Genomic DNA, 25,457 nt, shown 5'->3' with positions numbered 1-25,457 from the left:
ATTCTCACCTTTTCAGTTTTAGCTCTTACCATGCCTTTTTTTTTTTTTTTTCCTCTTCTCCTGGTTCTCTAGCTTCCACAACTTGGTAAGGTTTACACTTTGCCTAAAAACCCAGCCCCTCTGTTTTTATCTGTGATCAGACATTTCTCTAGGAAGGATTTCTTGATCTTTCCGGTATTTATCAGTTTTATCATGTGGTACTATCCCATACTTGTGAGAGTTGTTATATTTGGTATGTGTATCATATTACCTTTCCAGCATTCACACTTTTCTAAATCTAGAATACCCAAATGTTTACTACAAGAAGATTAAGGGACTTACTAATAGAAGTCTGTTTAGCTATTGAGAGGTACTTTTATTTGATTCCCCTAAAATGTGAAAATTCCCTGATTGCATGGTAAAGATGCCTCTCTGTCTCTTTTAACTATAGTTATTAGCTGTTGATTGTTATTACCCTTAGTGTTGTGTTTTAGTTTGATTTTTTTGTATTTTTAAAATTGGTTTATAATCGTACATATTTTGGGGTACGTATGATATTTTGATACATATATATAATGTGTAATGATAAAGTCAGAGTAATTGGGATATCCATCACCTCAAACATTTATTTTTTGTTTTAAAAAGAGGTTTTTAACACAAATATGTTTCAAGGAGGTGGTAGTAGTGGTGCAGAGGGTAGTTGTCTGTGAATGTCTATTTATAAAGAGGCCTATCACTCAGAGGGGGTCAACAGAACTTTTAATAGCTCTTACCTGTTAAATTTTGTAAGGTTTTCCCTTGTTTTTTTCCTTTTTTAAATTCAGTGGTCAGTTCTTAGATTGTAAGGTTTTTCAACCTTTTTGTGTCATGAACCTTTCTGGCCATAGGGTGAAGCCCATGAACTTTCTCTCGGAGCATTGTTTTAAAATATAAAGTAAAATATCTAGGATTAAAAAGGAACCATATATATTGAAATATAGTTATCAAGGCTGGGCATGGTGGCACACGCCTGTAATCCCAGCACTTTGGGAGGCCGAAGCAGGTGAAACACCTGAGGTCAGGAGTTTGCAACCAGCCTGAGTAACATGGTGAAACCCCTTCTCTGCTAAATACAAAAAAAAATAGCCAGGCATGGTGGTGGCGCATGCCTGTAATCTGAGCCGCTTGGGAGGCTGAGGCAGGAGAATCACTTGTACCTGGGAGGCGGAGGTTGCAGTGAGCCGAGATCACGCCATTGCTCCAGCCTGGGCAACAAGAGTGAAACTCTATCTCAAAAAAAAAAAAAAAAAAAAAAAAAAAATATATATATATATATATATATAGTTATCAAACTATTTTAAATTGTGATATGTATCAATGCATGTGTTTCTGTATTAATAAATAATGAGTTCTAGTGACAGATATAATTTACTGCTATAATTTCAAAGTAGTGACAACCATAAATTATATAGAGCGAGACCCTGTCTCAAAGAAAATAAACAACTGTAATATGATATGAAAATATCTGTGATTTATATTGGTCACGAAATCACAGATACTACTAAAACAACTGTGGTTTGTGCTTTTATTTAAAGAGCTAAATTTTAGTTAGAAGCTAAAAAACTATTGTTCCCAAGTCTCACCCATGTATTATTTTAACTGTCATCTACCTTTTTCATCATCCTTTCTTCCTCTATGTTCTGCCCTACTTCCATTCTCTTTTCTCTAATAATCCATACTAGGGATCTGAAAGCCAGTTTAAATATGTCACATTTTAAGTACAGTTTTATGATCCCTGCTGTATTCTTTTTTAAAGGAAAAAAAGCCTCTCAATTATGTAGTGGTAATTTTTCATATTCGTTAATGGAGTGAGAATATTTAATTTCTTTGGCTGAACATTTAATATATTTCTTTAAATGTTTATTAAATATTTTAATGACCTCTTTGTTGGTTTAAGATCCCTTCTATCTCCATGACAAAAATTTCCATGGCCAATGGTTCTTAAACTTAAGCATACATAAGAATTATCAGAAGGGCTTGTTAAAATACAGATTGTTGGACCCAGGATTTCTGATTCAGTGGATCTGTGGTAGAACTGGAGAATTTGCATTTCTAACAAGTCCCTAGGTGATAAGGCTGCTGTTGGCCAGGGATCGTTATTATTTTGAGGCAGGGTTTTACTCTGTTGCCCAAGCTGGAGTGCAGTGGTGCCATTATACCTCACTGCTACCTTGAACTCCTGGGATTAAGCAGTTCTCCCACCTCAGTCTCCCAAGTAGCTGGGACTACAGGTGTGAGCCACCACACCCAGCAATTTTTTTTATTATTTCTTTTTTGGTAGAGATGGAATCTCTGTATGTTGCCCAGGGTGGTCTCAAACTCCTGGTCTCAAGTGATCCTCCCACATTGGCCTCCCAAAGTGCTGAGATTACAGGTATGAGCCACAGTGCCTGGCCAGAATCATTTTTTGACAATCATTATCCCTAGAGTGTTGGAAATGATAGCACAGAAAGGGAGTTTCTGCCATTGTTAAAATTCAGTTAACTCTGTAGTTTCTTACTATATTATACCCATCATAAAAAATTGTTTTGGGGAGTAAAAGGATAGTAAAGTCCTTTCAGGTGTATGAAATAGTGTAACGCATCATTACTATTCATCATTAAGCATTCATTGAGCACCTAGTAAATGCAAGGCATTATTTTAAGGCACGGGGCTACAATGTAGACAAGAAAGGCAAAGTCTCTACATTTATGGTACTTAGAATCTAGTGGACAAAACACATAAGTTTGCACTACAGTAAAATTACTTTGTCACAAATCAAATTATATAACTTTTGAAATTGTTCTTTAAAGTAAATATATGGAATTAAGCTAAAATAATAAACTCATGAATTATTCTTTTCAAGCAGTTAAAGTAGTGGATAGTTTTTTTCCTCTCCCTTTCCATATGACAGTTATTAGGTACAATTGAGATAGTTAATTGGTAATCTTAACATTTATCATGTACACATTACCTATATTACTGCCATGGCTCTTAGAAAGTGAATAATTTGTTGTTGAATAAGACATGCTTTCTAGCCTCAAAGAAGCTTACTAAGTTGAGAAAAATGAGCATTCAAGCAAACAATAGTATTATAGAGTAGATAGGGTTGGGGAAAGGTGAGGGAAAGAATTGCTGAGTATGGTGGTGAATTCAAATGTTCCAGATTATATTATTGCTATTGTGGTAGGTCCCATTTAAATGTCATCATGAGAGTTGACAGTGAAGGCCTCTGGTTAGAGGCAGAGGAACAAGTCAAATGGAATTAAGTATTCCTAAATCTCATTATTTTTAATTTTTTATGTGTGTAACAATACCATAAAAAATCAGAAAGATTTTCCTGTCCTCATTGATGGAAAAATCAGGGAACAATGCTAAGAACTCAGCCTGTTTGCAGTAATTGGTTATGATTTGGGAGTGGGATTAGGAGGTGAAGTAGGACTAACTATGACTTTTTAAATTCTTTACATTCCTATATTTTTTCTTTCTTTTTTTTTTTTTTTTTTTTTTGAGACAGAGTCTCACTGTGTCTTCCAGGCTGGGGTGCAGTGGCACGATCTCAGCTCACGGCAACCTCGCCTTTCGGGCTCAAGTGATTCTCCTGCCTCAGCCTCCTGAGTAGCTGGGACTATAGGTGGGCACCACCACGCCTGGCTAATTTTTGTATTTTTAATAGAGACCGGGTTTCACCATGTTGACCAGGGTGGTCTCGAACTCCTGACCTCAAGTGATCTGCCCACCTCAGCCTCGCAAAATGCTGGGATTACAGGCATGAGCCACCGTGCCCAGCCAACGTTCCGTATAGTTTTTTCATTGAGTATATCGAGACAAATGTAGCTTTATAGCCTTTATTTTCATTAGAATAACAGTTTTTTTTGTTTGTTTTTGTTTTTGTTTTTAAATGAAAGAAGTCCTATGCTGTTTTCTCCTGGTTTAAAGTCAGTGTTTGGTCATAATTGGGTGTTTGATTTCTTTTCACTTTGTAAATAAGCCAAAATATATACACTACTTGAAGGGAATGAGCAATTACATTTTTTATTTAACTAAAATACTTTTCATATGTTTTATATTAAACTGGGTGGTGATAATATGCAATTGTTTTTCAGGACTTAAGAATATCTTTAAACAATTATTTGTTAGTGAGTAGAAAAACAAACTCTTTGTCTCACTATACTCTCAACAGTTAACACAGAAGACCTCTGGGACGTCTGATTACCATGAAGTGTGTGGGATTTCTCCCGACCAATAAACTAGTCAGTCAGTTCTGTAGTGGACACCAGCTGGGTGTCCTCTAATTCAGTTCAGTTCTGACACTGTCTACTTGGAGATAGCATCAGATCCTCTGAGAAACACATTTACTAGTTTATCATAAAGGATATTTAAAGGATACAGATGAAGAAATGCATAGGGCGTGAAGTACTGGGAAAGGGTCATGGAGGTCCCATGCCCTCGCTGGGCATGCCACACTCCAGGAACCTCCACATGTTCAGCTATCAGGAAAGTCTCTGAACTCATTCCTTTTGGGTTTTTATGGAAGCTTCATTAAGTAGGCATGATTGATTAAGTCATTGGCTATTGGTGGTTGACTTAACCTTTAGCCCTGTTTCCTGAGGCCCAGAGGTTGGGAGTGGGGCTGAAAGTCCCAACCCTATAATCCTGCCTTGGTCTTTCTGGTGACCAGCCCCCATCCTGAAGATACCTAGGGGCTGCCAGCCATTAGTCAATCTTTAGCACACAAAAGGACACTTATTACTTTGGAGATTCCGAGGATTTTAGGACTTGTATGCCAGGAAATGGGGAGCAAGACTAAATATATATATTTCACACATATTTCACAATATCACAGCTAGAACTTGGGAGATTTTCTTATCACTAGATGAACTTGCAAAAGATCACGAGAAAGTCTTACATCAAAAAGAAAAGATTAGCCTGGGCAATATGGCAAAACCCCATCTGTACAAAAAATACAAAAATTAGTCGGGCATAGTGGCAGGTGCCTGAAGTCCCAGCCACTTGGAGGCTGAGGTGGGCAGATTGCTTGCACTTGGTAGGTCAAGGCTGCAGTGAGCTGTGATCCTGACACTGCATTCTGACAGAGCGAGACCCTGTCTCGGGAAAAAAAAAAAAAAAAAGAAAAACATTTATGTCTCCGATCTAGTTAGCAAAAAGATACTTCTTTTTTTTGGAGACGGAGTCTTGCTCTGTCGCCCAGGCTGGAGTGCAGTGGCACGATCTCAGCTCACTGCAACCTCCGCCTCCTGGGTTCAAGCAATTCTGCTGCCTCAGCCTCCCGAGTAGCTGGGACTACAGGCGCCCGCCACCACGCCTGGCTAATTTTTGTATTTTTAGTAGAGATGGGGTTTCACCATCTTGGCCAGGCTGGGCTAAAACTCCTGACCTCAGGTGTTCGCCCGCCTCAGCCTTCCAAAGTGCTGGGAATTCTGGCGTGAGCCAGCATGCCCGGCCGATACTTCCTTTTTTTTTTTTTTTTTTGAGACGGAGTCTCCCTCTGTCGCCCAGGTTGGAGTGCAGTGGTGCTATCTCCGCTCACTGCAAGCTCCACCTCCCGGGTTCACGCCATTCTCCTGCCTCAGCCTCCCGAGTAGCTGGGACTACAGGCGCCCGCCACCACCCACCACGCCCGGCTAATTTTTTGTATTTTTTTTTTTTCGTAGAGACCGGGTTTCACTGTGTTAGCCAGGATGGTCTCGATGTCTTGACCTCGTGATCCACCCACCTCGGCCTCCCAAAGTGCTGGGATTGCAGGCGTGAGCCACTGCGCCCGGCCCCGATACTTCTTATATATGGTGGTTGACAAGTCTTTCAGGAAAATCTGAATTTTTTTCCCCATATCACCTTTTTTCTGATGTGTAATAGTTGGAAAATAAAGGCAGGATTTAGAATAATTACTGAGAATGAAAAACTTCTTTTGAAGAGGAAACCAAGAACTTGGTTCAAGAGGAGAAAGAAATTAAAAGGTGGTAATTTCTTTTTGAGACATTTACTTTCTTGAATAAACTTGACATCCCTTTTTTTTTTTCTATTTATCCTTTTCTCTAGGGACATTGGTCTATAGTTAGTATCTAGGTTTACAACATTAAGCTTTTTTCATTTTGTTTGGAAAAACAAGGCTGGCAGAATTACATTTGTTTTTAATTCCATTGCTGATATTACATACTTAGGAGGCTATCAGGTGCAAGTTATTTACTTGAGACAAGAAGCACCGATTATTTTGGCTAGGCTTCATCTGAAGGCCTATGTTCTGGGAAGGGAGGCCTCCATAAAAAAGGAAGAACCTTTAGTGACCTTTATCCTTGGGAATAAAAGTAAAGATCAGAAGCCAGTGCATTCAGTTTACCGTCTTAAAAAGGAGTCAAGTATTGTATAGGTCAGAGACCACTATTGTAAGATCATATAAATCCTATGTCTAATTTTGTTATCTTCCGTTTCTCCATAATAATTAGTACCAAGCACTTTACAAAAAGAATCCACATGTATTTATTTTGGAGGCCACAAGAAATGGGAAGGCTAATGAGAGACTCCTGTTAATTCTGCAGCTAGTCTTAAGGAAAACAGAACTCCAAAAAACAGAATAGCTGAAAGGAGAAGAAAGCAGACTGAATTCTTGTGCTTATCAAAGGAAGAACAAAAGAATAAGGAGTTGTCCTGGATCTGAGACCATTAAGTGGGGTTACCTGAGATGACCTGTGATGTGTGTGGCACTGTGGTTTTTTTTTATGTGAACTAGAGCAAGAAATTAGATATGGCCCCTCCTGTAAAGAAGCTCACTCATTTGTGGGGAAAATATATAAGGAAACAACTCTTTATAACATAAGATTTAATATTAGTGTTATAAGAGTAAAGGAGAGAGATCTTAGCTATTCTGATGGGAAGTTTACATTTTAGTTGAGTTTGGGAGGATACATAAAATTTCATTGGGAAGAAAAGAATTTTCTAGTTGAGAAGTCATTTATTTATACCTTTTCCTACCTTCTCCCAGTCCATTACCAAATCATGTTAATTTTGCCTCCAAAGTATATCTTGAGTCTTCCTATCTTCATTGCTACTAGGCTAGTTCACTCTGTAGTTTTTTTACATGAGCTATGTTGATGGCCTTTGGCCTTCTAATCAGCCTGTTTTCATTATTGCCTCCTCTTCCTACCCCCAGCAATCTATGCTCACCGTAGTAGCCAAAGTGATTTAAAATATAAATTTGTAAGTGGAATAGTGATACTCCCTCCCTAAAATCTTTCAGTGGATTCTAATTGCACTTAAGATAAAATTCAGAGTATTTTTAAATTGTTTTCACTTAATTTTTATTTTTATTTTTTGTATTTCAGTGGATGCAGTTAAAAAAATGTTTTTTTAAAGAGTTATGGTCTTGTTATGATGCCCAAGCTGGAGTACAGTGGTTATGCACAGGTGCAGTCCCACTACTCATCAGGACAGGAGTTTTGACTTGCTCTGTTTCCAGCCTGGTCTGGTTCACCTCTCCTTAGGTAACCTTGTGGTCCCTCACATTTATGCCGAACTTAGTGCAGATACCCAATTGACTTAGTGCACTATAGCCCAGAATTTCTGGACTCAGGTGATCCTCCTGCCTCCGCCTCCCAAGTAGTTGGGACCACAGGCATGTGCTGCTGCGCCTGGCAGGAGTTTTTAACATGGTCTTTAAGACAGTGAATAATTTGGCTTCTCACATTCATCTAGAAACAATAATAGCCACCCCCAAAAAAGACAAAAAAAAGACAGCTCTAACATTTAAAGTTTCTTTACTATGTTGCCAGGAATTGTTTTTAGGGTTTTACATATTAACATTACATATTTCACACTCTCCACCCTAGGCCGAATAACTTTTCCAAGGCTAGATAGCTGTTTAAGTGGTAGAAGCAAGGATTTAACCCAGAGCCCAAGCTCAAGCATTGTACTCTGATGAATTATATAATATCCCTTCCCCTCACAATACAAATTATTGTAATCACAGTGCTCCTTTCATCCTTCCATTAATCCAAACTCTTGACCTCCACAGGGTGTTCACGCATGCCATTTTCTGTCTGGAGTAGATTATTTTCTAGTTTTCAATGTCTAACTCCTGGTTGTCCTTTAGATTATAGTTTAAATGTCACTTTCTCACAGAGAAAGAGGCCTTGGCTGATATTCTTAAATCTCAATTAGGACTGTTCTGTTATTTTTTATCATAGCCCTCCATTATTTAATGTGTTTTGTTTGTAGCACCTACAACTTGTCATGCATTCAGTTCCCACCATTAGGTAGTAGATACCTTCCAAGAAGTTCGAATCACATAAAACCTGGCATTAATGTGAGGTTAATGAAATGGCCTGGGTCAGTCTGGGTATAGGAGGAAGAGGTGTGTGTATGAAATGAGTTCCAGAATTCAGACTAAGGTATCCAAAATCAGTCTAAGGTCCAGCTGTGGTTTGGTGCCACCTGGTGGTAGTTGTGTACTCCTGGGACTGCTTTTTGAGGATAGGATGGAAGATGGGAGCCAATTATCAGTTCATGTATTTAGGAAGTTTTACTTGACTATATTTATATTTGTGCTCGTTTGCTTAATGTTTCCACACTGTGCTCCATAAAGTCAGAGACTATATCCATTGTGTTTACTGGAATTGCTCAGGGCCAGGAACCCAGTAGTTTTCAATAAAATATAGTTTATTGAATGAGAACACATCATGAACCAGAAAGGATTGCCAAGAACTTTGTATTTTATTTAGACACTGCCCGTCAGTGTAGTTTACTGCTTGTCAGTGTAGTTTAACTAGAGTTTAGGCTATATAGACAGGTATGGTTGAGAGATAAGGCTAGACAGGTAAAGGTACAGTGGGACCAGATTGTGATGGCCCTTGAATAAAATAGTGAGGAACTGTGTGAAACATTATTTGGAAAAGATGAGAAGTGAAAAGAGGGACATTTATTTTAAACATCCAGAACATAGAAGACGTAGCTTTCAAAATACTAACTTTGGGATAGGTTAGGGAATAAACTAAACTTGACCAATTTAATAAAAGGCAACAAAGGAGAATAAAATGATGGAATAGAAATAATAAATCAAGATAGAAGTAAGTACAAAATATATCAGAAATTATATTAAAATTATCCCCTATTGTGATCACAAGACAAGAACCTGTGTTATTTATAATACATGCATAAAGCAAAATTAAATGAGTGGAAACAGCTAATATATAACAGATAAACCAAAATTAAGTTTTAAAAATATCGGCCGGGCATGGTGGCTCATGCCTGTAATCCTAGCACTTTGGGAGGCCGAGGCGGGTGGATCATGAGGTCAGGAGTTCAAGAGCAGCCTGGCCAAGATGGTGAAACCCCATTTCTACTAAAAATACAAAAAATTAGCCGGGCGCGGTGGCAGGCGCCTGTAGTCCCAGCTACTCAGGAGGCTGAGGAAGGAGAATCATTTGAACCCGGAGGGTGGAGGTTGCAGTGAGCCGAGATCGTGCCACTGCACTCCAGCCTGGGTGACAGAGTGAAACTCCGTCTCAAAAAAAAAAAAAAAAAAAAAAAAAGTTTTAAAGATAGAAAAATCTGTTTACCAGAAAAATACTAATCAAAGGGAGCTGGTATAATAAAATAGAATTTAGGGTGAACATTTTTAATTGGGACAGAGAGATACTCTTTATACTGCTAAAAGAAACAATCTAGAAAACAGAATCATCATAAACTTATATGCATCTAGCAACACAGCCTTGAAATACCACTTAAAACAAAAATTTTTAGGAAAACTAGACATGTCTACAAAATAGTGGGACATCTTTGTCAAAGTGGAAAAAAGCATATATGAAATTAAAAATGGTATCAAAGAATTCAACTACAAAGGGCTTAACAAACTTTGTAAATTGGAGATATATAGGACATTGTACCTAACCTAATAGAAACTTAAACATTTTTTAGTTATGTATAAGTCAGTTTTTAACCATGTACTATTCCACAGAGGAATGTTAACAATGTCTAGAAAATCAGTGTCATACAAAATACGTTATTTCAGCCAGGCATGGTGGCTCATGCCTGTAATCCTAGTGCTTTGGGAGGCTGAGGCAGGAGGATCACTTGAGGCCAGGAGTTTGAAGCCAGGCAGGACAATATAGTGAGACTCTGTCTCTGTAAAAAGTAAATTAGCTGGGCATGGTGGCACTCACCTATAGGCCACATTGTACTCCAGCCTGGGTGACAGCTAGACCTTCTCTCTAAAAAGAAAATCAAACAAAATATTTTGTCATGATGTAAGAATATTAGAAAACAATGAAAAAGACAAAATAATAATACTGGAAACTAAAAATTAGTGGATCAAAAAAGAAATGAAAATGTTAAAATACTTATAGCTAAATAACATTGAAAGCATTGCATATTTTTTTCTTTACTTTTATTTATTTATTTTTTTTTTGAGACAGAGTCTTGCTGCATCACCCAGGTTGGAGTGCAGTGGCGTGATCTTGGCTCATTGCAACCTCTGCCTTCTGGGTTCAAGCGATTCTACTGCCTCAGCCTCGCGAGTAGCTGGGATTACGGGCATATGCCACCACACCCGGCTAATTTTTGTATTTTAGTAGAGACGGGGTTTCACCCATATTTGCCAGGCTGGTCTTAAACTCCTGACCTCAAGTGATCTGCCCACCTTGGCCTCCCAAAGTGCCACCGCGTCTGGCCGAAAATATTGCACATTAAAACTTGGAATGCAGCTGGGTGTGGGTGCACACCTGTAATACTGGTTGGGAAGCTGAGCTGGGAGAACCACCTGAGCCCAGGAGTTCAAGGCTGCAGTGAGCCATGATTGTGCCACTGTACTCTCCAGCCTCTGTGACAGAGTGAGACCCTGTCTCAAACAAACAAACAAACAAAAAAACCAAAAAGTTGGAATTTCGCTTAAGCAGAACTCACTACGAAATATAATAGCTTGGAATGTATTTATTGGAAAATAAGAAAGATTGATATAATCAGCATATACCTAGATCTACATGTTAATATAGGACCAACAGAATAAATCCAAGTAAAGTAGAGGTAAGTTAAAAATAAAGATGAAAGTCAATATTAATAAATAGAAAATAAAACAGTACTAGATTATTAATAAAACCAGAAACTAATAAAATGGAAGAACCTCTGTAAAGACAGATTAAAGAAAAATGAGTACTCTGAAGAACAAAAATATGGCCAACGGAATAAGAAGTTTAAAAACCATGAAAGAATACTATGAAAAAACTGTTGCCAAGGAATTTAAAAACCTGTGAAAGGATAATGTTAAAATTTTATAGTTTAGGCCAAGCACTGTTGCTTACACCTGTAATCCTAGCACTTTGGGAGGCTGAGGTGGGCAGATTGCTTGAGTCCAGGAGTTCGAGACCAGCCTGCAACATGGTGAGACCTCCTAGCTACAAAGAATTAAAAAAAAAAAAAAAAAAAAAAAAAAGCTAGGTATGGTGGTGTACACCTGTAGTCTCAGCTACTCAGGAAGCTGAGGCAGGAGAATCGCTTAACTTGGGAGGTGGAGGTTGCAGTAAGCCGAGATCACACCACTACACTAGAGCCTAGGCAGAGTGAGACCCTGTCTCAAAAAACAAAACAAAACTGTAATTTATAAGTGACTCAAGAAGAAATAGAAAGCCCAGGCAAATTAATAACCATTCAATTTCTTTAATCTTACATATGCATCTTCCTCATATACACATTTAAATAAAGTCCATTATAACATGTGGAAAAAGTATTAAAAAAAAGTCCATCAGACCCAGATTTATTACTAAAATTTCAGAGGATACATAATACTTGTCATATATAAACTATCACAGAAGAATAGTAAAACAGGGAAAGCTTTCCAACTCATTTTATGAAGTTAGTATAACCTTAGCCTTGAAACTTATCCAATATAAAAACAGAATTTTTTTTTTTTTGGGTCAAACTTATATATGCTCATAGCTACAAATGTTGTTTTTTTGTATGTATGACAGAGTCTTGTTCTGTTGCCCAGGCTGGAGTGCAGTGGCGTGATCTCAGCTCACTGCAACCTCCACCTCCCGGGTTTAAGCGATTCTCCTGCCTCAGCCTCCCGAGTAGCTGGGATTACGGGCGTATGCCACCACACCTGGCTAATTTTTGTATTTTTAGTAGAGACGGGGTTTCACCGTTTCTACAGGCGTGCGCCACCATGCCCAGCTAATTTTTGTACTTCAGTAGAGATGGGGTTTCACCATGTTGGCCAGGCTGATCTTGAACTCCTGACCTCAAGTAATCCACCCGCCTTGGCCTCTCAAAGTGCTGGGATTACAGGCATGAGCCACTGTGCCTGGCCAATCATAGCTACAAATATTCTAAATAAAGAATAGCAAATGAAATCCATCATTGATTTAAAAATACTTAATGACTAAATTCGTAATAGGAAGGCAAAGATGGCTATATATTAAAAAGTTAATTATTGTAGTAGCCATGTGACTGAAGGAGAATACTCATGTAATCATCTCTATAGATTAAAAAAAAATTTGTTAAAATTTAAAATCTGCTGAGGATAAAATACTCTTAATCTGGATTGGAACCCGATAAAGAGTATATATTAAAAATCTATAGCAGGCTGGCACAGTGGCTTATGCCTGTAATCCCAGCGCTTTGGGAGGCCGAGGTGGGCAGATCAGTTGAGGTCAGGAGTTTGATACTAGCCTGGCCAACATGGCGAAACTCTGTCTCTATTGAAAATACAAAAATTAGCTGGGCATGGTGTTGCATACCTGTAATCCCAGCTACTTGTGAGGCTGAGGTGCGAGAATTGCTTGAATCTGGGAGGTGGAGGTTGCAGTGAGCTGAGATTGTGCCACTGCACTCCAGCCTGGGCAACAGAACAAGACTCTGTCTCAAAAAAAAAAACAAAAAACAATCTACAGCAAATATCATGCTTAATGGAGAAAGAAGATGCCAGCTATCAACTTTACTAACTAGAATTATTATTGGAGGTTCTAGCCAATGCAATGAGATGGGGAAAAAAAGGCATAAAGATCAGAAGAGAAGAAACAAAATTGTTATTATTTACAGATGACTTAATTAACACATAAAATTTAAGAGATGATCCAGATAAACTGTTAACATTGCTAAGAAGTTTCATCAGGTTTGCTGTATGCAAGAGCAATAATCAATAAGAAAATGAAACAAAAGATCCCATTGATAATAGTAAAAAAACAAAAACAAAACAAAACACCCTTTACTAGGGACCTAAGAATAACTCTAAGATACATAAAGATAAATAAAGAAATCTAAAATTAGATCCCTATTTCATATCCCCTCATTTTACTCATTTTTTAAAATGACATTAATTTTTTTACACAACAGTCTTATCTTCCTCAGAAATAAGCATCACATTTAAATTGATTAATGTATATTTTCTTAGTTTGTTGAGGTGGTATGTCCTGTTGTATATAATTAAAATTTATATAAATGGTGTTATGTATCTTACTCTGTTACCTACTTTTTAAAGTAAGCAGTGTTCCTAATATCCTTGCATGTGGCTTTGTATATATCTTATTTGTTGCTCAAACTGCTGCAGAGTGTACCCCTTTTAAACATCCACCTCATTTTACCTTTCTACTTACTCAGTAATAAATAACCTTCAGTCCCTACTTTTATCCTCGTGCTGCAAACCACTCCAAAATTCATTGACTTGAAACAAGAACCAGTTACTGTTTCTCTCAGACTTATGGGCTGGTTATGTGGCTCTGCTGTGATGGCTTTGGTCCTGTATCTGTGGTCATCTGTGGATCAGCTGGGAACTAACTGATCTAGGAGGGCCTTAGCTAGGACAACTCAGCCCTCCTTTTGTCTTTCCAGTTATCTTATTTCTTTTTCGTTTCTTAAGATGTTAGTTGCCGGGTGCGGTGGCTCACGCCTGTAATCCCAGCACTTTGGGAGGCCGAGGTGGTGGATCACCTGAGGTTGGGAGGTCGAGACCAGCCTGACCAACATGGAGAAACCCCGTCTCTACTAAAAATACAAAAAATTAGCCGGGCATGGTGGCACATGCCCGTAATCCCAGCTACTCAGGAGGCTGAGGCAGAAGAATCGCTCGAACCCGAGAGGTGGAGGTTGCAGTGAGCGGAGATCACGCCATTGCACTCCAGCCTGGGCAATGACTTAAACTCTGTCTCAAAAAAAAAAAAAAAGATGTTAGTCAAGAACTCCAGTATTATGTGAAAGTGATATTTTAAAAAGAGTAATAATATTAATGGCCATCCCTGTTTTCCTAATCTTGAAGGGAATGTATCTGAAGTTTCAACTTGAAATTGTTATAGGCTTTAGTATATAATGTATACCAAGTTAAGGAATTCTCTTCTATTCCTTTTGTTTTGTGTTAATTATGAGTCCTGTCAAGTGCTTTTTTGGCATTTGATAAGTCATTTTTCTCTTTTACTCTATTAATATGGTCAGTTGATGGATTTTCAGATGTTGAAGTCTTGTCGTTTGAGGATAAATGTTACTCATCATTTTGCTTTGCGTTGCTTTAAGTTAAGGAGTCTTGGAATCTATTCATAAGTGAAGTGGAACCATAATTTTCTTTTCCTGTCTTTATCTGCTTTTGGAATCAAGATTACACTAGGCTCATAAAATAATCCAGGTAGCTTTCACTTATTTTTCTCTTCTATCTTCTGCAAACAGCTTGCATAAGTTAAGAGTTAATTTTGAAATTTGCTAGAATTTGCATAAAAAATATTCAAGCCTGGGTGTGTGTTTGTTTGTTTTTTGTGGAGGGAAGGTTTTGTATTATGTTTTAATTTTTTTACTATTTACTGGCCGGGCGCGGTGGCTCACGCCTGTAATCCCAGCACTTTGGGAGGCCGAGGTGGGCGGATCACGAGGTCGGGAGATCGAAACCATCCTGGCTAACACGGTGAAACCCCGTCTCTACTACAAATACAAAAAATTAGCCGGGCATGGTGGCAGGCGCCTGTAGTCCCAGCTACTCGGGAGGCTGAGGCAGGAGGATGGCGTGAACCTCTCCTCAAAAAAAAAAAAAAAAAAAAAAAAATTTCTTTACTGTTTACTATTCTATTCAATTTTGTATGTGTATGCGTGTGCCTACTGGGAATTTTATATACTTCTAGTAGTTTATATGTTTCATTCAGATGTCAGCTTTAGTAGCATATAATTGTTCATAATACTATTTTTAAATTATTATTATTATATTATTATTATTATTTATTTTTTTTTTTTTGAGACGGAGTCTCTCTCTGTCGCCCAGGCTGGAGTGCAGTGGCGCGATCTGGGCTCACTGCAAGCTCCGCCTCCCAGGTTCACGCCATTCTTCTGCCTCAGCCTCCCGAGTAGCTGGGACTCCAAGCGCCCGCCGCCATGTCCGGCTAAGTTTTTGTATTTTTTAGTAGAGACGGGGTTTCACGATGTTAGCCAGGATGGTCTCGATCCAGGCAGGATGGGGTTTCATCACGTTGCCCAGGCTGGTCTCAAACTCCTGACCTCAGCTGATCCACCCGCCTCCGCCTCCCGAAGTGCTGGGATTAGAGGTGTGAGCCACCACGCCCGGCCCTGTGTTATGTTATGTTGTTATGTTTTGTGTTATGTTATGTTATGTTATGTTATGTTATGTTATGTTATGTTATGTCACCTCACGTCACGTCACTTCACGTCACTTCACGTCATTTCACTTCACGTCACCACGTCACGTCACTTCACGTCACGTCACGTCACTTCTTCACTTCTTCACTTCACTGCTTCACTTCACTGCTTCACTTCACTTCACAGATGGAGTGTCACTCTGTTGCCCAGGCTAGAGTACAGTGGCATGATCTCGGCTCACTGCAACCTCCGTTTCCCGGGTTCAAAAGATTCTCCTGCCTCTGCCTCCCAAATAGCTAGGATTAAGTCGCCTGCCACCATGCCCAGCTAATTTTTGTATTTTTAGTAGAGACAAGGTTTCACCATGTTTGCCAGGCTGGTCTTGAACTCCTGACCTCGGGTGATTCAACCGCCTCGCCCTCCCAAAGTGCTGGGATTACAGGGGTGAGCCACCACACCCGGCCTATTTTATTATTTTGAAATATCAATTGTATCTGTGGTTATTTCCCCCTTTTTGTTCCATGTTATTTATATATATATATATTTTTTCTATATATAAATAATATGTATATTCTATTTGCTTGACAACCTTTGCCAAAGTCTGTTTATTTTATTAATCTTTTCAATGTCATCTTCTGGTTTTGTGAATCTTCTGTATTTTTGAAAAGTATTATTTTCTGGCTAGGTACAGTGGCTCATGCCTGTAATCCCAACACTGTGGGAGGCCAAGGTGGGAGGATCGTTTGCATCCAGCAATTCGAGACCAGCCTGGGCAAGTGATCCTCCCACCTCTACAAAAAAATAAAAAATTATCCGGGTGCAATGGTACACACCTGGAGAGTCCCAGCTACTTAGGAGGCTGAAGTGAGAGGTTCACTTGAGCCCAGGAGGTTGAGGCTGCACTGAGTTGTGATAGCAGCGCTGCACTCAGCCTGGGCAACAGAGTGAGACCCTGTCTCAAAAAAAAATTACTATTTTCTATTTCATTTTTCCTGCTTTTTATTATTTATTCCTTCTAGTTTCTTTAGGTTTGCTATGTTGCTTTTTCCATCTGTGAATCAATTGCTGAGCTTGTTTATTTTTAAACCTTTTATTTCTTTACTAAGTACTGTTGTAATTAAATCACACAGTTTGATATGTTGCATTTTTTATTGTAATTCGTTTCTAGATATTTCTTAGTTTCTTTATGATTTCCTTTTTATTCCAAGGATTCTTTAACATATACTATAAGAAGGTCGGGCGCGGTGGCTCACGCCTGTAATCCCAATATTTTGGGAGGCCGAGCCAGGCGGATCACGAGGTCAGGAGATCGAGACCATCCTGGCTAGCACGGTGAAACCCTGTCTCTACTAAAAGTACAAAAAATTAGCGGGGCATGGTGGCGGGCACCTGTAGTCCCAGCTACTTGGGAGGCTGAGGCAGGAGAATGGCGTGAACCCGGAAGGTGGAGCTTGCAGTGAGCCGAGATTGCGCCACTGCACTCCAGCCTAGGCGACAGAGTGAGACTCCATCTCAAAACAAAACAAAACAAAAAAAAACATATACTATAAGGGAAAACATTAATTTCACTACATCAAAACTTGATATTTTTCCCAGCACTTTGGGAGGCCGAGGCAGGCGTATCACTTGAGGCTGAGAGTTTGAGACCAGCCTGGCCAACATGGCAAAACCCCAGCTCCACTAAAAATACAAAAATTAACTGGGTATGGTGGTATGTGCTTGTAATCCCAGCTACTCGGGTGGCTGAGGCACGAGAATCGTTTGAGCTGGGAGGCGGAGGTTGCAGTGAGCCAAGATGATACCACTATACTCCCGCCTGGATGACAGACCCAGACCCTGTCTCAAGAGTAAAAAAGTCAAACAGCAGGCTGGCAGAAGATACTTGCAACATAAATCTGAATTGTTATTTAGAATATATTAACATTCTATAGATCAATAAGACAAAAAATGCCTTTATAGAAAAATGGCCAAGGACATGAATAGTCTATTCACAGGGGAAATGTTAATGGCCAGTAAGTATTTGAAAAAATGTTTATCCTTAATACTTATATACACGCATATTAATACAACAATGAAAAATTTCTTGTTACTCAACACATGGCAGAAATTTAAAAAGTCAGCTTATATCTTGAATTGACAAGCATGTGAGAAAAATCGTAACTCTACCAAACCACTGGACTTGCATAGCCACTTTGGACAGAATTACATCAAATTAAAATTGTACTGATAAGCTGGGTGTGGTGGTGTGTGCCTATAGTCTTAGCTACTCAGGAGACAAATGGGAGGATATCTTGAGACCAGTAGTTCAAGACTACCTTGGGCAACATGGCTAGACCCTTGTCTCTAAAATTATTTTTAAAAATTAGCCAGGCATGGAATATGACTGTAGTCCTAGCTACTTAAGAGGCTGAGGTGGAAGGTCTCTTGAGTCCAGAAGTTCAAGGCTGCAGTGAATTATGGTCATGCCACTATTCTCTAGCCTCAGTGACAGAGTGAGACCCATACCAAAAAAGCAAAAAACAAAATACTTACTTTATGACCTAGAAACTCTGTCGGTATATGATGTGGAGAGACTCTAGCATACATGTTTAAGAAAATGTAATTTTTTTTTGCAGAAATATTTATAAAAGTGAGAATTGGAAACTATTTGCTAATGTGATGAATAACTTTATTAGATAATGTGATGAATAACTTAGATAATGTGATGAATAAAATGGGGTAAATGCATACACTGGAATACTTTGTAGCATTTAAAAAGAATAGCTATATTTACTTACACTGACATGGACAGAATGTAAATCTTGAATGATAAATACATTTTAGAATGGCATATATAGTTTAATGACATTTATATACCTAGAGCATGTAAAATAATACTGTATGTCATTCAGGGATACATACACAAACACATATGTATGTAAATATATACACATGTGAAGGTATAAAAAAATAGAATGGAAGAATATACACTAAACTCATGATAGCAGTTTCTCTGCAGAGATGGAATGGGGTCTGGGGGTCGTATTCAAAAATGCTGTCTTCATCTGTTATATGTTATTTCTTGGGGTAAAACAATCTTACAGCATAAATGAGTAGTTGTAGGTTCTGGTTGAGAAGGGGATATGACTATGTTACATTATTTTTAGCAATTTCCTGTATGGTTTAAATCCCCCTAAAAATATATAAGAGATGGGTTCTTAAACTAGGAACATAGATGACTAAGATTTCTAACCTGGTAAGATGATGGTTATTGATAGAATAAATAAATGAAATCTGTAGATAAAGGATCTTTAGGTATCGGTTATTCAAGTAGAGATGTTTATTATACAATTGTAAATTAGGACCTATATATTTTTTTAAAAAGTAAATCAGGACTTGATAATGCTGATTTTTGAATCAGTATAGAAATAGTATTGAAAGTCCTTGGCCAGGCACGGCGGCTCACACCTGTAATCCCAGCACTTTTGGGAGGCCGAGGTGGGCAGATCACCTGAGGTCAGGAGTTGGAGACCAGCTGACTAACATGGAGAAACCACGTCTCTACTAAAACTGCAAAATTAGCTGAGTGTGGTGGTGCATGCCTGTAATCCCAGCTACTCTGGAGGCTGAGGTAGGAGACTCGCTTGAACCTGGGAGGCGCAGGTTGCGGTGAGCCAAGATCACGCCATTGCACTCCAGCCTGGGCAACAAGAGCGAAACTCTGTTTCAGAAAAAAAAAAAAAAAAGAAAGAAAGAAAAAAAAAAGTCCTAGGTGGGGGTGGATAATACCATTTTGGAGAGAGTGGAGAATGAAGAGAGAAGGTGGCTAAGGATCATACTTTGGGCAAACAGTCACATTTAACGGTTGTGTAGAAGTGGGTGAAGACAACTGAAAAGAAATAGGAAGAAACAAAAGTCAGACAGTTTACTATCATGAAAATCAAACGAAGGGAAGGATTTCAATAAAGGGGTAGTCAACAATATTTGGAGAAGTAGTAAGATGGAGACTGAGAAGAGGTCACTGGATTTGGCAATTAAAAACTCAGTATTGACATTGGAAGAATTTTTCAGTGGGTAGAGTTCAGAAAGTATTGTAAGAAAGGAAGAAATTAGTTAATCTAAATATTCCTTTTGGAATTAAATGAGATTTGACTAGTATATTTTCAGTTAAAATTTTTATTGTAATTTTTTTTTTTTTTTTAGACAGTCTTGTTCTGCTCCTAGGCTGGAGTGCAGTGGTGTGATCTCAGCTCACTGCAACCTTCCTCTCCTGGGTTGAAATGATTCTCCTGCCTCAGTCTCCCGAGTAGGTGGGACTACAGGCATGCGCCACCACACCCAGCTAATTTTTGTATTTTTAGTAGAGACGGGGTGTCACCACGTTGGCCAGGATGGTCTCAAATTCCCAACCTCAGGTGATCCACCCACCTAGGCTCCCCAAAGTGCTGGGATTACAGGCGTGAGCCACCGTGACCAGCCTAAAATTTTTCATAAACATGCTAAACAAGAATTATATATGGGCCCTTGTAAAGTTTCACAAGAATTGCAAATTTTTTTCCCAGTGTATTCAAAGTACTACATATTCTTTGATGATAATAACTCAGACCCTTGAAATCAGTTGTCATAAATGTTGTTTAAACTATAGAGATCATTAACTATTTTAAGTTATGTACATTTGGGTGCTTAATAGATGCTATTTTAAAAAGTTGTTTGTGGCCTTGCGCGGTGGCTCACGCCTGTAATTCCAGCATTTTGGGAGGCTGAGGAGGGCGGATCACGAGGTCAGGAGATCGAGACCATCCTGGCTAACACGGTGAAACCCCTTCTCTACTAAAAATACAAAAAATTAGCCGGGCATGGAGGCGGGTGCCTGTAGTCCCAGCTACTCAGGAGGCTGAGGCAGGAGAATGGCGTGAACCTAGGAGGCGGAGCTTGCAGTGAGCCGAGATCACGCCACTGTACTCCAGCCTGGGCGACAGAGCGAGACTCTGTCTCAAAAAAAACAAAACAAAACAAAACAAAAAAAACAACAACAAAAAAACGTGTTTGTCTAACACCCAATAGAAGAGACTAGCTGCAGGGCTGGGCACAGCAGATCGTGCCTGTAATCCCAACACTTTGGGAGGCCAAGGACGGAGGATTGCTTGAGGCAAGGAGTTGACGACCAGCCTTGATAACATAGCGAGACCCTGTTTCTATAAATGAATGAATTAATGAATTAATTAATGACTAGCTGCAATACTTAGCTGACAGTCTTCTAAGAGTGGCTGCTAAGAATTGGATAGAATGGTTTGTCTAGTATAAATGATAAAGTGAAGAATCAACAAGTCTCAAGGAGAGCCTGGCCCAGGGATAAGTTAAAATGCAAAAAACATGAACCTAAGTCAGATCACACCTAAGCTAAGTATGTATCAAAAACAGTAAATACTGGACCCTTGTCAGAAGACTTTCATGGTTCATGCCTCAAAATGAATGCTATTGTACATATGACAGAAGGACTTACAATAAAATTACTTTTAGGAGTTATGATCCTCTGAGAATCTAAAATTAGCCATAGTCCTTTTCCTCTGAAAAAATAAGCATTTCGTTAACAAAAATTTGCCTCTTTGAACCCCTATTAAAAATTTACGCCTTATGAAGGCTTTTATAATTATAAATAATTTAACATCCTTGGGTGGTAATTATACCCACTGTATATACACCCTATTATTTAATTTCATATATAAGCAGTCTTGTGTATCGTATTGTCTCTAAGACTTTCACCCTTGGTGGGTGGGGAGTTCTGTATGAATTGAGAAGGCTTAATTTCTTCTTTTTGTTATATAATTTAGTGCTACGAGCTTAATAAGCACCTATAACAGAAACTTGCTTAAACTAAGTACTGGATGATAATTTGTTGAATAAGTGAATTAGTTTATGACTATGGGTTCGAAGATCTTCATTTTAATAATATTTTATACAACCTGACTATTAAATAAATCAGTAATATAAAAAGCTCAAATAGACATTTAAGCAGTAGTATAAAATATATGAAATAATTCATCTTTTTTCTTTGTACATGTGTAGACTGCACCTGTAACTATTGTCTATTTTCTGATGTTGACAGACCAAGCTTTACTTGGTACTCCTAAATTATATGATTCCAGCTTGTTGTCCTTCACAGACATATTTTTCTTACGGTTTTCTTGACCGTTTTTTCCCTAAACATGCTCAAGGTACCAACTTTGAATTTCATTGTTTAGTTGTATGAGAAAAACTTGGCAGCTTGGCCTCTTCCTATTCTCTCATTCACTTCTCAAAACTTTTTTCTTCCATTTTTCTCAACTTCCCATTGCTTTACCTTTGACATGAAAAAAAGTCAACCATTTTGCAGTTTATAATACTATAAATATAATAGTAGTAAAATGGATTTAACTTTTTTTATAACTTCTAAATTTTACAGAAGACTCTTTTGTATGAGTTTTGACCTTGAAGTAATAAGACACTTTGTAACCTTTGTTAAGTAACTTCTTGGGGCCTCAGTTTCCCAATGTGTAAAGTGAAGGAGTGGACTAACTCTGTGGTTCTCAAATAACTAGCTGGAGTGCAGTGGTGCGATCACAGCTCACTGCAACCCGAAACTCCTGGGCTCAAGAAAATGGCCTGCCTTAGACTTAAGTTGCTAGGTGCACAGGCGCACCACAATGCCCAGCTAAGGATGATGCTTACTTTAAATTGATTGGCAATAAAATATAAAAGCTACCATGTAGTTCATTTTGTCCCATACATGGCAGGTTTATCTAATTCAAGAAAGAGATCCTTATTTAAAGAGGAGTTTTACTTTGGAAATAGCATGTACGTTCTTTTTTGGGAGAGTGAGGATCATGGTGATAGAGGTAGGGTAAAAGGACCAAGAGAATAAATGAATATTAGGAGAAATGAGAAAAAATAGTCATGGGCTATGTAAATCCATTCTGATGCTGCACGAATGTTGGGCAAGCTTTTATAAAATGATATCGCATTAATGTTACCACTGAAAACATTTTTTTCTCTACACAGTTCAGTCAATTCGGATCATAAAAATTGTCACCTTGTTATTTTAAATTTGTAACTGCCAGATCTTTTTGTTTATTCAGCAAATACTTATTGAGCACTTACTCTGTAGGAGGCACTGTTCCTTTATGTAAGTTTTGTGTGCAAACAACTTTAGCATAACCCTTTGTTTCAAAAAATTTATGTATTATTAAATTCTGAAACCAGGGAAGCATTTTAATGAAGCGTTATTCGTCATTATATTGGTTTGATTTCTTGTGTTCAGTAAATTTATAGTCATTAAATTGGCGATTTATCTCCCTCGTCCATTGTATTTTAATATGTATTTGTAATTAGGTTAGTTTTCAGCAAGAATTACTTTTTTTTTAAGTAAATGACAATATAAATTTGTTTCCAAATGAGCCAAACACAAATGAAAGGGTACATGAATTTCATGATTAGCATATTGGGGGAGTCTAATCCAGAGGTTGGTGTGTTCTGTTTACTAAATACCCGTTTACTGTGCTCTCTGACACTTCTGTTAAGGGAAAAGGACGAAGTTGGCCTCAGAAAGTAGTTGGAAACTCCTTACTTTACAAGTAATGCTTTCAGAGTATGTTCTAGGTATGACTTTGTTGGTGTTCCTGTGTTAAAAATGCAGATGTTTGAAGTGAACTGGTTACATGTTGCATAAGGTTTGAAAAAGCCAAAAGAAGTTAAATAGCCACCTTTATTTACAGCTGCAGGAGTAGGTATTAGATTGCTTCCAGGAAGAAAATATGATTAATGGCTCTTTTCCAGAGGGGGGACAATTGCAGACTTTTCTTCCGCAGAGCGTGAAATGTGCCTCTTCCTGCCGAGGGGCTGTGTCCTCGCGCAGCTCCCGGAGCCGTTTCCCAGCCTCAGGTGTCTCTCGCCGCAGGCTGCGGCCGCTCTCCGGAGCGAGCGTCCGGGACTTCCTGTCTGGGCGCGGGGCGGAAGGATCGCGTTGCCAGCTGGGGCGGCCGCCACAGCCGCCGCCGCCGCCGCCGCCGCCGCCCCTGCCCCTGCCGTTAGGTGGTGGGGTTTCTCAGCCCGGCGGCGGGAGGCGGGCCGGCCTCGGCTTCCTGTTGGAGGACGCGCAAGGATCCGGGCGTCGGAGTGTGTGCGAGTGCGTGAGTGTGTGTCGGTCGCACGGCGTGTGTCTCCGGCCGCGGGTTCCGCCTCCTCCCCTGCCGCCGCTGCTCACGGTGTAAGTCAATGTGAAGCAGCAGCTCCAGCCCCGGGATAAACATGGCGACGTCTCTGCATGAGGGACCCACGAACCAGCTGGATCTGCTCATCCGGGCCGGTAAGGACAGGGGAACTTTTCTCCCGTGCATCGGTGCAGCAGGAGAGGGGGTGCACAGAAGGCGGGGTGACTCCCCTGTAGCAGTCTGTGCTGGGGGTACAGTGTCCACCTCACAGTCACTGGGGCGGTTGGGGGAAAGGGGGGAGTGAATGAAGTAATGGAGGCGACGAATCAGGAAGTGATCACCTTGGAGAGTAACCTGCCTCGAATCCGGCGCTGTCGCTTCAGGGTGGGTTCGGCGAGCAGCAGCAGCAGCTGCCGGGCGGAGCGCTGGCAGCGGGTGCTGGAGAACGGAGCCGCGGTTAAGTTGGGGACTCGGGGGCGGACGAGTTGTGCGCTTCACCCCAGTTGCTGAGGAACCAGGAAGTGAGTGAGGCTGTTGTCTCTCGGCTGCGCCTGCCACGCTGTCTGGCCGGAGAGGCCGCTGCTGCCCGCGGTCGGGGGCGGCGGGCTTCTCCGGCGAAAGCTCGCCACCCCCGCTCGGTTCTCCCTTCAGACTTCGTCCACAATTCCATGACTTCCGCATGGAACAGGCAGCCAGGGGCGATGTCCGGTTGGACCGATACCCGCCAAAAAAAAAAAATGCTCTGACCCTCCCTCCTCCGCACATTCCCACCTTATGCAGTCTCAGGAGTAACGGTCCTGGACAGGGTCACTTAATAATGTTGAGTAACCGGGATGATGTTTCAGGGGCCCGCCTCCCTTTGCTCATTTAACGGGTGGCTGCGAAGAAACTAGGTTTATGCCCCTTCCCTCGTGGGTTGTTTTTTTAGGGGGAGAATGGGAAGAACACGGAATATATTTGTACCCCTGACCTGGAGGGTTGCGGCGTCAGAGAAGAGCATTTATTTTTGTAAACAGTGGGTGAATGTTAAGGAGCGAGGCGGGAGGGAGGGAGTCATGGCCCTAGGGAAGTCTCAGCACGGAATTGCCCCCTTCCCCTCTCCACCCCCCCCCAACCTCCCACCACAGCGGAAGCGCCTCGGAAAGGACAGAACGGAGGGGATTGACAGGCCTCTGGTTCCAATCTGCTCTCTGAGGTGTTCCAAATTAGAACGTTGATTTCTGGGGGCGGGACTACGGGCCCGTGCTGGGCCAATGAAGATTGGGCGGGAGTGAAGCTGACAATGTACGCATGGAATTGGAGGGAAGAGGAGTGTAAACACGGAAGTGGCCGCAGGGGTGGGGGATGTGCGGCGCCACTGCTGCAGCGGAAGGGCACGGACTTAAGTTACATAGAAAAAGAAGCTTTGCTTAATAGCAGACAGCGCAGTGAGGGCCCTGGATCGATGTAGCACTGCTTGAATACTGTTTACTTACTGTAATAGTAAGCATACATGTTCCTCTTCCTGGTTCCTATTTCGTATTGCCATGGATGGGAAGTGGACGATGAGAAATAATCAGGGAGCAGTAATTCTGTAAAAGATCTTAACAGTCTTCCATCCATTGTTTTTAGGTAAGGGACTTGAAATTAGTAGTTTGCTTGGCAAAACTCTGTGACTCAATTCGATTGGGGGAAATCATGAACACACATGTATCTAAATTTAACGGAATCGCTCTAGGT

General features: G+C 40.1%; 1 protein-coding gene across 14 annotated transcripts in view; it reads left to right on the top strand.

Moving 5' to 3' along the window:
* Positions 1–25,457, top strand: part of ELF2 (E74 like ETS transcription factor 2) — a 142,756-nt gene that overhangs the window by 80,097 nt on the left and 37,202 nt on the right. The window contains exon 1 of one of the 14 annotated variants that reach the window (XM_054553536.2): positions 22,994–23,893. The exons of 10 other annotated variants lie outside the window; for them this stretch is intronic. In XM_054553536.2, the coding sequence (XP_054409511.1) occupies positions 23,836–23,893 (58 nt within the window). In that variant the 5' untranslated portion in view covers positions 22,994–23,835. Of the gene's footprint in view, positions 1–22,993; positions 23,894–25,457 lie in introns of those variants that run through there. 3 more of the 14 variants (XM_002815153.5, XM_002815152.5, XM_054553535.2) reach the window with 3 other exon arrangements.

The sequence above is a fragment of the Pongo abelii genome, chromosome 3, assembly GCF_028885655.2.
Source record: "Pongo abelii isolate AG06213 chromosome 3, NHGRI_mPonAbe1-v2.0_pri, whole genome shotgun sequence".
Lineage (NCBI taxonomy): Eukaryota > Metazoa > Chordata > Mammalia > Primates > Hominidae > Pongo > Pongo abelii.
The sequence above is the reverse complement of the archived record's forward strand: the minus strand, read 5'-3'. Positions and strand labels throughout refer to the sequence as shown.